The sequence below is a fragment of the Montipora capricornis genome, chromosome 3, assembly GCF_036669925.1.
Source record: "Montipora capricornis isolate CH-2021 chromosome 3, ASM3666992v2, whole genome shotgun sequence".
In the NCBI taxonomy this organism is placed as follows: domain Eukaryota; kingdom Metazoa; phylum Cnidaria; class Anthozoa; order Scleractinia; family Acroporidae; genus Montipora; species Montipora capricornis.
The window spans coordinates 36,717,084-36,727,083 of NC_090885.1; the positions used below are offsets into that span (position 1 = coordinate 36,717,084).

A 10,000-nucleotide genomic window follows, 5' to 3' on the forward strand; every position below is an offset into this window, starting at 1 on the left:
TCACCTTCGCTTTGATCGTCCGGGTTGTAACTTTCTATAGCTAGCGCCTCTTCTTTCGTTGTCGTCGTCAGGTGTGTGCTATCTAACTCGTCCTCTGTGTTGCAAATTCCCCCAGCACATTCTAGAATTGCTTCACTCTCATCCCTTTCTCTTCGATATATATCGCTCGCAGAGTCGGTCATCTCTTGCAGCATCTTCTCACAGTTGGCGAGATTGCTATTTCGTCTTTTCATCAACCCTCCGAGCGAGGAAGAGGGCGGCCGATTCTTGCTGTCATTTTCACCGATCGAGAGCTGCATTATATGCGAAGTTGGGGCACTATTGTCTTGTTTCAGGAAAGATTGAGAGTACGAAAATTGACGAAACTCCACGGAAGATGAATGGGGTAGCAGACCATTTGTTTTATCACCTGGAATGGTTTTCGTTCCTGAGAATTCGTTGTCATCTTCACCCTGCTCGTGGTTGTTCATCGGAAATACTCTGTTGCGGCTTGCCATTATTCAGGAAGAATTCATTGATCTACATAGACAGTTTATAAATCGAGGCTGAAAACAGCCTTCTGATTATAAAAAAAACGCTGTGATCACTAGTTGGTTTAAAGGAAAACAAACCCAAGTCACCAAGATCCTCCAAAGCGGAAAAGATAACAATAATGCTCGTGCTATGTCATGTAAACAGCACTTGTGTTGTCATAGAATTCGTGTTCATGTAAAAGACCAATGATGAATGAAGAATTAGTCGGAAATTAGTGTCCATGAAGTGTGGCAGAAACCGACCACAAGCGCTTTGTTAATCGGTATGATTGTATTCATGGCGGCAATGAAAGAAACTTTAATAGTTGCCATTATTCATTTTAAAAAAGAACAGATTGAATCAGGTTTTTGAAAGAGAGAAGAAAAAACAATATTCTTAAATTCGGTTGAAACGTTCGACCGTTTGTCGATGGACCGTGGATTGTAAAACGAGAATATTGCAGCACAATATGCGCCCGTGAGAACTCCATCAAATCTGGAGTGTCACCGAATTGAAAAGTCAAAGATATGTTATTTTTCAGTCCTCGCCAATAAGTCAATCGGTTAAAAAAAAATAATTCATCGTTTCTTTTGAAAATGAGATGGAGTTCAACAAAAAGACTGGTTTTGTAAAATGCATTCCAACAGTGGACAACAATAGATTTAAGAAAAGCCAATATAATGATCAAAACAACAAGACGTAAGTAACGACATGAATGTTTTTTTGGCGACGGTGAAAACAAAAACAATTAAGACCTCTTGGAAATAAGATGTTGCAAGAAGTTGTATTTTTCGAAGCACACTGACTAAAACACAATTTATAACATTCCCTATCCGCTCCAAAAATAAAACGAAAGTGGTTTTCAATGACGTCAAATGAGAGCTCTTCAGAATCTTAATGACGTGGATGCAAAAATGGTTTCTTTCAAATCACGCGACAAAGGCTTACAAATACTGAGGCTACTCTTCAGTCACTAGCAGTGAATGAGCTTCCCTATTTGTACGTTTAGATTGCAGTAGGGTCCAGGCCCCAGTGTCCAAGGGCCGGCCGATAACTTTATCCATTGGATAAGTCACTATCCAAAGTATAAAATTTTCTTCGCGTTAAACGTTGGCCAATCTTTTTCACACACCTTTTCACTAGATGTGCTTAGAGTGTGCATATTCAATGTTAGGAGGGCAAATTCTGAAATCTTTGCAGAGATTGAAACTGACGGGATAGTGACTTAACCATTGGATAAAGTTATCTGGCCTTTGAACGGCTAGGGCTACACTGCTGGGAATGAAATTGTTGAGATGGCGCATTTCCGCAATTAATGTATTTTAATGGTAAATGTGAACCACTGTAAAAAAATAATGGTCCAGTGGTGTAAGACTAGAATGTAGAACTCTCTCCCTGCCTTACTCTTTTGAAAACAGCCTTCAATGAAGGATTGAAAAAGAGAAATTGCAAGGTTATGGGGATTAAGAAAGGTGGTCATTAGACCAATAATTGTCAGTGCTCTTGGCTCAGTGTCAAAACAATCAGAGAAGTGGATTGAAGACCTTGGTATAGATGTTGGAACAGTATTCCTACAAAAAACGGCTAGGATTTTGAGAAAAGTGCTTGACGCTTAAATGATGGAGAGAACTCCTATGGGACCCTTGGACGCTGTTAGTTATGGCCTGCTCTCAGAGAAAACTTAACAATACGGCAATACATCAGCTTGTGGACCAATGGATAAAACTATAATACTGATAATGATGATGACGATGATAATGATGATATGATAATAATAATAATAATAATAATAATAATAATAATAATAATAATAATAATAATAATAATAAGTGGAGATGTGATAGAGTTGCTCAAGTTATTCCCTGGACTCTTTGCAAGAAATACGACACCCCATTTGAGAAAATGTGGTATGATAATTCCTCCCAGCCACTGATGGAAAATGACCAAGAGAAGATGTTGTAGGACTCTATTATTGATGTCAGTGTGTCACACGAGTAGTAGAAAAATAACTATAAAAGATCGATCACTACCAAGATCTAAAGATGGAGGTTAAAAAGATCTAGAACTGTAAGAATACATCTTTCATTCTGGTTGTTATTGGAGGAAAACTATTATTGGGAAAGTGAGGAAGCATTTGAAGGCATGAGTTGAGAAGCTGGGATTATCCAGAATCATGACAGTACTGATTCACTCCAAAAACTAAGTTTGTTGGGCACGGCAAAATTCCTTTAAAGGACCGTAGACACCTAAGACTAGGAATATAACTTGATGCTCTAGGACGAAAATTAATAATAATAATAATAATAATAATAATAATAATAATAATAATAATAATAATAATAATAATAATAATGATAATGATTTAATGATAATGATAATGATAATGATAATACTTGCTAGTCTGCTTGCACTTAACATTTTTTTATTATACATTCAAATACAAATAATTATAGAGCCTGGAGACTAAATTACTGAGGAAATTTTGGTTAGCCTTATGTATGTACTGAAAGCATACAAAATAAAGCACCTCTCGCATCCCCTATACAGTCCCTGTAACATCCCAGAACAGTTTTACTGCCAGATGTACATGTAATCAACTGGGATTACAGCACTAAGAAGATCTAACCAATATAAAATATATCTTAATGGTCTTATACTGTAATATGAGCACCCTTAGTCTTCTCTTACTTAGAGTCCCAGTAAGTTGAAGCAAACCTCAAGACTTCATGGAAAACAAAAGTATTTCTCGAGGGTACAGAAACTGAGTGCTCTATTACACAGCCTCACGCAAAAAATTTTTTTTCAGACACAACTCTATTCAAATTTTCTCATCAACTGCACGAGAAACAATTAAGGAATTAGTGCAGTTTGGGTGGATTTTTTTGGTGAGGGCCATGTGATATCTAGACAGCCAGTGACAGTCAGAACCAAAAAAACAAATGTAGACATCCTATTACTCTCCCACCTCCCTATACTGGCATAACCCATATTAATCAGTAAAAAAAGCCTTTGAGTAGCCGTTAAAGAAAGCGTAATCTACAGTAATATTAATAACAAGCCAGATTAAGACCTTGATTAACAATGGGCATCATCTTCTCTCAGGTATCTTTTCAGCACAAAAATACTAAAGAGATACTTTCCTTGTTGGTGAAGATGATGACAGTTAAAACTTGAGATGATGTTCGGTTAGGATTTTAAATCATCAATGTGGAGCATAGAGGGCAATGTTGCAGTCTTGATTTCAAACATTCTTGGAAACACGTCCGATGCAATAAATGACCACATCTCAGAACTTGACAAGGCACTGGTGAGGAATGTAAGTCTTCCATACAAATTGGACAGTTCGATCGGGAGCTCTTTTCAACACATGTGTGTGAAGACCTAATGTTCTTTGGAAAACACATATCACATCTCGTGCAGTGAAAATAGTTCTCTCGCCCTCCTATCCGACAAACTCCGCAATAATCGCAGTGAAATTGTCCTTTATCTCGATCGTCGTATAATCGGCAAATCGGGCAAAAGTAAAAGCCAAACTTGATCCCACATTCACTGCAATGAGACACAATACCTTGCAGTTTTCCGCACTGATTGCACTTGATTTGTTGAACAGTTTTCCTATCTAACTCGTGCGTTCGCTCAGCAGCATTATGGCAAAAGCGGCATGAATATACTTTGTTACAACACGGGGTAACGAAGGAACATTTCCTCACATAATGCGGACATGTAGAAGCCATATTACTAGGAATATTGTGGTATCCAGGCTTCCCTCGTTCTCAGGATTGCTCGCCTACTACTCACAATGTGTTTATGGTCGGAATTTGCATTTATGGCCGCAGTTTGATCCTCTGGGGATTTTACGCCACATCTCGGTATTTAAGCCTTGTCGCCTCTCACGTTAGTCACTCGACACAGCCAGTTTTACCGCTCGCACCTTGCCGAGCTTAATTTTTCTAGTATGCTGTTTACGTTTAGTCTCGTAGTTTACAGTGATGTAATTCGTTTTTTCTCCACCACTACTTTATTTCTTGTATGTTAGCTTTTTCTCGTCCCCAATAAACACAACTGGTCGTGTCCTTCCTATTTCAACGTGTTGTTGCCTTTCTGCTGATTAGAACTAAACGTTTTCTCTGCGGCGGAACGCAGTGACATAGCAGAGAAGTTGTGTTATTTACGGTCTGCGCATCCACTGTGTGATGCTTATGCGCCGATCAAATCGAAACTTGAACACCCCCCACCCCTCCCTGGGCAAACCCCGGGGATTTGACTATCTTCTGTGCCCAAACACGTGTTTTATAGCTGTTAGCGACTTCGGCGTCCGAAAAAAAAAAAATTTGAAACCTGACACTTCAGGTTCAATTTTCCCCACCCCACGCAGGCAAAGGTCAAATTCCCCGTGTTTGGACGAGATGGAAGAGTTGAAAGGAAGAGATACAGCATTCGTGAGAGCTCGAGAGATTGGCTTACATAAAAGGTCTTTATTAAAGACGACAGGAGCCTACAACGATTGTTCTTTAGTAGGGTATGACAGACAAATCCGACGATAGGGTGGGCCATTTGAACAGCATTTTGGCCCGAGGGGGCGGGAATTTGAACGATCCAATCTTCAAAAGTTGGGGGGGGGGGGGGGAGATGTTGAAGTTTCGAGTTGATCGGCGCATTACTGATATTCAACCTCGTTCCGGAAAAGCCGTGGGAACGAGGTTGAGTGATATTTTTGCGTGGTTTAAAACTATCTAGAGAAAGTAGATCTTAGTGAGTACTCTTGGTATCCAAAAAGAAAATTCGGGGTAACCATGCATTTTGGAGAGATAATCTGCTTCAATTTGAGAAAGGATGCCATACAATGCTTTGTTAAAGCTTTTTACAAATGTTCATCAATTATCTTTGAAAAATGCGTGGTTACCCCCAACTTTCTTTTTGGATTTCAATAATACTTGTTAAGATCTACATTTCCTGCATAATCATCTTGTATTTTTACATTTTTTATTTATTTTAATCGTTAATTTATCTTCAATTTGTAAAATGTGAAGATCTGTATAATTAAAGTTGAGTAAAGTAAAATTCGAATTTTTCAAAACAAAATGTACGTTTCGTGAGCGCTTTCAGCAGTTTTTATGGCGAATAGCAGTTTTTGATGGCTAATAACTGGCTCTCTATCAAAGCTAAGACACGGGGTTCAGATCAGTTTTGTTTTATCGTACACGCCAAAGTCTCATCTCGTTAATTCCAAAATGTGTTTACTTTTGTACAATAAAGATTGCAAAAATGAAATCCTCCTGAATTGAGAACGTTTTCTGCTTCCATATCCTTCCCAGATCTTGTCTCTTCTCTCGAACTTTCCTTGCACAGTTTCCTGATCTTTATTGCATATACCGCAGACCAAAGTACTTTGGCAACGAAAAGTTGACTTACACCAAAGGAAGAGGAAAGGGAGGAAATCGATTTAGGCCCAATGATTAAATTCTTTGTAACTAACAAGAAACTTGATAAAAAGGCCTCATTTTTCGTAAATGGCTTGGAATCTCCATTCTTGAACCAGTTTAGGAGGCAACGCAGCCCAGTGGCTAGGGCGCTTGCCTTGATATCCGGATATCCTGGCATGAGTTCAAGACCCGCTCTGACCACTTGCTGAATTTGTTCCAGATAGTCCCTGGTTCAACTTCTCAGCTTCACTTGTAAATAGCCAATTGGATCTCTATGTGACCTGTCACGTGAACCTTGAGGAACCTTTGCTAATAGTTCAAATAAGTAGTAATTGAACTGATTTCAAATTAGGAACAATGCAAATGGCCTATTCAGAGCCAGAGCTCTCGGTATGTATTTATATAGTGTTTTTTGAAGAATAGCCCTTTTCACGGTTAGTTTTTCTCATTTGCATTACAATGTAATCTAACGTGGATGCGAGGCAATGGGTTAAAACTACAAAATAGCGCGAAATTGCCTCACATACATGCAAAATTATATTGTAATGAAAATGAGAAAAACTAACCGTGAAAAGGGCTATTATAACGAAATTGCGTTGCTTTAGCATGTTTATTACTGCTATTTATGTTTTGTTTCATACTCGCCAAATGCCCCGAGTGGGGTGGATGGGGGTGGGGTTGTAACAGAGATTTGTTACACTTAGCGCCACTGAGACATTAGGGGTAAACAAGGTTCGTTGCGAAATAAACAAATTGAATCAGAAATAGCATCCTGTGTTAAAAGACTTCCTTTGAATATGAGGAACTAGAGAAAATGGAGCTTACACATATGGAAGGTATTGAGCATTCTCCAATATGTCCGCGAACTCGATTGCTTGTCAAGGGTAGCCCAAGATTTCAGCTTAATTTTTTTTCCGATTTAATAAGTTTTCGATTTTTTTTTGTTTCTGCGAACTGAAATGTTTTTTTTTTGCAAATATATTTTTTCTGGAATCAAATTCAACATTCCAGAATCCCACTTTTCAGCATTACCACATTCTTCCCTTTTGCTTCCCCACTTGCCCGCCAATTGTTCAGGCATGTCATTTTATTGTATAGTCAAACAAATCATTTCCCTTCATCAGGGCGTTTCGAGAAGGCTGCACCTTCCAAATCGAAACGAAGAACATAATGATGTCACGGACTCCTTATCGAGCACGGATTTCAGCTATTCAGACGACAGATGCCGAAACCATTGGCAAGCGGATGAAACGCCTTTGCGATTGCAACATGTTCGCGGAAATTGAACGCATGGTTGTTTGCCTTCCTAACACTCCAGAATATAATGACAATGAAAATATCAAGCGAGCAAAGATTTCTCTTGCTTGGAACAAAAAAGACGTGCAAACAGTTTACAAATTAATTGAGGTGACTGGTTTCATGCATTCGAGGTGTATGTTCAATTATTTCGGAAGTATGCTTGTTCATTTCGGAAACGATTAATACTTGTGAGTAACTTGTTGATTACTGATTTTTTTTTTCAGGAAGGAAACTTCTCCATTGGTGAAGACAAAGATCTTGTCGAGTTGTGGGACAAAGCCCATTGTTACGAAGCTAAGTGTTCGACTCCACTTCAGAGATACCGTATCAGACAAAGGTTTGTTAAACAGAATTAAAATAAGGTGGCAAGACTGTCAGCGCATTTCAGATCATATTTCGTACAGAACCGACAGTACGTATTTTTATTTATTTGTCAACGAAAGATGATGTCGTGAACGGTTATCGATCTTACATTTGGTTTGCTTGTGGAAGCTTTGTCTGCTCCGGCAGACTGGAATCAGATGGGAAAGTATCGCCAGAAAATTCGAATATTTTTACAGAGAGTAACTTTTCTGTTACCCTGTGGTTTCCAAGTTGCTCAAGGCAAAACGTAGTACCCAATTCAAATCCTTTGGATATAAGCTACATTATAATGCAAATACAACACGCAAAGAATCTTAACCCATAGGCCATTGTTTTCTCTTGGGACACTCTTGGGGACATGAAGATGCTAACCTGCGATCAGGATCTATTTTAGTTTCGCGTGGTACGTAATGTGGAGTTGGCGAAACGAAAAATAGAGGCCCAATTTTAGCGAGCGACGACATAAGAGAACATATGGGCGAAGCTAAAAATGGGCCTGATCGCAGATTATGAAGATGCCCCAAGAGAAATTAAAAAACAATGATTATCCAATAAAATTGAATCTAATAAAATTGTAGATTTCTACTGCAGGGGATCGAACGAATTTTCAGCTGGGCTGCCGCCTGGGGTAAGGGGGCTGGGGGAGGGGGGGAGGGGGGAGGGAGTAGGCTTTGCCTCAAGTTGCCTATAGAAGTGTCTAAAAGTTGCTGAAAAGTCTATTTTATTTCCAAAGTTGCCGAAAAGTTGCTGAATTTCGGAAAAATTGCTATTTGTTTTTACTTGTTTGCACTTAATGTTGGTTTTGTTGCGGTCTAGATCATTTTGTCCACGCGTAGAGCGCTTTTTCCCGGCCGAATTCGTCTGAACGTTTTCTTTCTGTAGCTATTTTAGCTTTTTCGAGGGTAGCGAGACTTGCCCCCAGCCTTTTAGCTTCCGCAATAGGATTAATCGGGCCTTCATCTGCACATTCTTCCCAGCTGGAATCTGAATCACTGACAGCCTGTCCGCCATCTTGAAAGACGTGCCATGTGATATCGCTGACCTCATGGACAGGCATGCAACACCAAGCTGTCCAGTATTGGCAAGTCCTGGAGTCTACCTACTCAGTTGAATTTAGCTGACTTTTATTTCGAAAGCTAATAAATGTCGTGAAAAAAGTAAAAAAAAAGCAATTTTAAAAATGCTAAGAAAACCAAAAGTTACCAAGAATTTTAAAAAGTTGCCGAAAATCGCAAAAGTTGGCAAAAAGTTGCTGAGCAACCTTGTGTATGGATGCAAGAAATGATGACCGAGGTAAACCTTTCACTCGTGCCAAGATGAAGGAAAATTTCACGTTTTGAAGAATTTTTTAAAATCACTTCATGTTCAGAAATCATGACACAGCGCTGTTAAACATTATTTCCATTTCCCGTATATCTCCCTTCTTACGGCGCTGTTACACTATGAAATGTTTTGTGCAACTTGTCCCGCCACAATGTCGCCAAAACATTGCGAGACAAGTTGCACGAAACATTTCACAATGTAACAGCGCCTTTAGGCTTCTACTCTCTTTCCCTTTTTTCCCAAGTTGCCCCTTCCCTTGTCAGCGTTTAACAATGGATTCACCTAAGCAAGAAGCCGATGAACAACAAATTATCGCCGTTTTGCGACATACGGCGCCTACTCCGGCTAGTTGCATGGTTAACTAATAACATTGTTTCTTACTGGGCCACAAGTTGTTAAAAATCGATTTCAATTTTTACCTTGGAGTATCTGCACTGTGTTCCTTATTTTTTGTTTTGCAATTTGTGATAATATTCGTGATAACTATCTCTTTGTCGCACGTTAAGTTAAAACTAAGGACGCTTTTCATTGAATCAAAACTCTCGAAAAAACCGGGTAAGGAATGAAATAAAACGGAAGTATTCCGGAAATTTTTCGGAAATTTGGGTATAGCCCAGAATACAATGATACAATACAATATATACCTAATTGACCACTCCCCATAGGTGCTTTTCAGGGTCAATGAATCACAACGAAACGACATAACAACAAAAACAACTGTTAAGAATCCCAACTGGCCGGAGGCAAACCAGTTGGCTATTTAAAAGTGCGGCCGAGAAGTTGAACCAGGAACAAATTTGAGGAGTGGTACGGCACGGGTCTTGAACCCGGGAACTCAAGGCTAGCGTCCAAACCACTGGGCCGCACAGCCTCACTTAAGTTCCAGAATTCCGGAACAACCGGAAAATCCAGTCTCACTGAATCATTCCTCTTTGGGAATAATTGATGTTACCATTTTTGGCAATACTCGTTGATGTGAGCGGCCAAGCGGAAAATCCTGTTCCATTCACCACGTGACATCGAAATTTTAAACTAAAACTTCGGGTCAAATGGAAAGCATTATACTCTGGTGGAGTTTA

At 39.3% G+C, this 10,000-nt stretch overlaps 2 protein-coding genes and 1 pseudogene across 2 annotated transcripts in view; 1 reads left to right on the forward strand and 2 right to left on the reverse strand.

The window, feature by feature from the left end:
- The window catches only part of LOC138041333 (transient receptor potential cation channel subfamily A member 1 homolog), a 9,411-nt gene extending 7,322 nt beyond the window's left edge, over positions 1-2,089 (reverse strand). The window contains exon 1 of the mRNA XM_068887111.1: positions 1-2,089. This exon is cut by the window's left edge and continues 221 nt beyond it. Within this exon, the coding sequence (XP_068743212.1) occupies positions 1-497 (497 nt within the window). The 5' untranslated portion in view covers positions 498-2,089.
- An 825-nt stretch (positions 2,090-2,914) lies between these two features.
- Positions 2,915-4,673, reverse strand: LOC138041334 (RING finger and CHY zinc finger domain-containing protein 1 pseudogene; annotated as a pseudogene).
- A 2,332-nt stretch (positions 4,674-7,005) lies between these two features.
- Positions 7,006-10,000, forward strand: part of LOC138041336 (homeobox protein SIX3-like) — a 4,587-nt gene continuing 1,592 nt past the window's right edge. The window contains exons 1-2 of the mRNA XM_068887113.1: positions 7,006-7,343; positions 7,460-7,572. Of these exons, the coding sequence (XP_068743214.1) occupies positions 7,107-7,343; positions 7,460-7,572 (350 nt within the window). The 5' untranslated portion in view covers positions 7,006-7,106. The remainder of the gene's footprint in view (positions 7,344-7,459; positions 7,573-10,000) is intronic.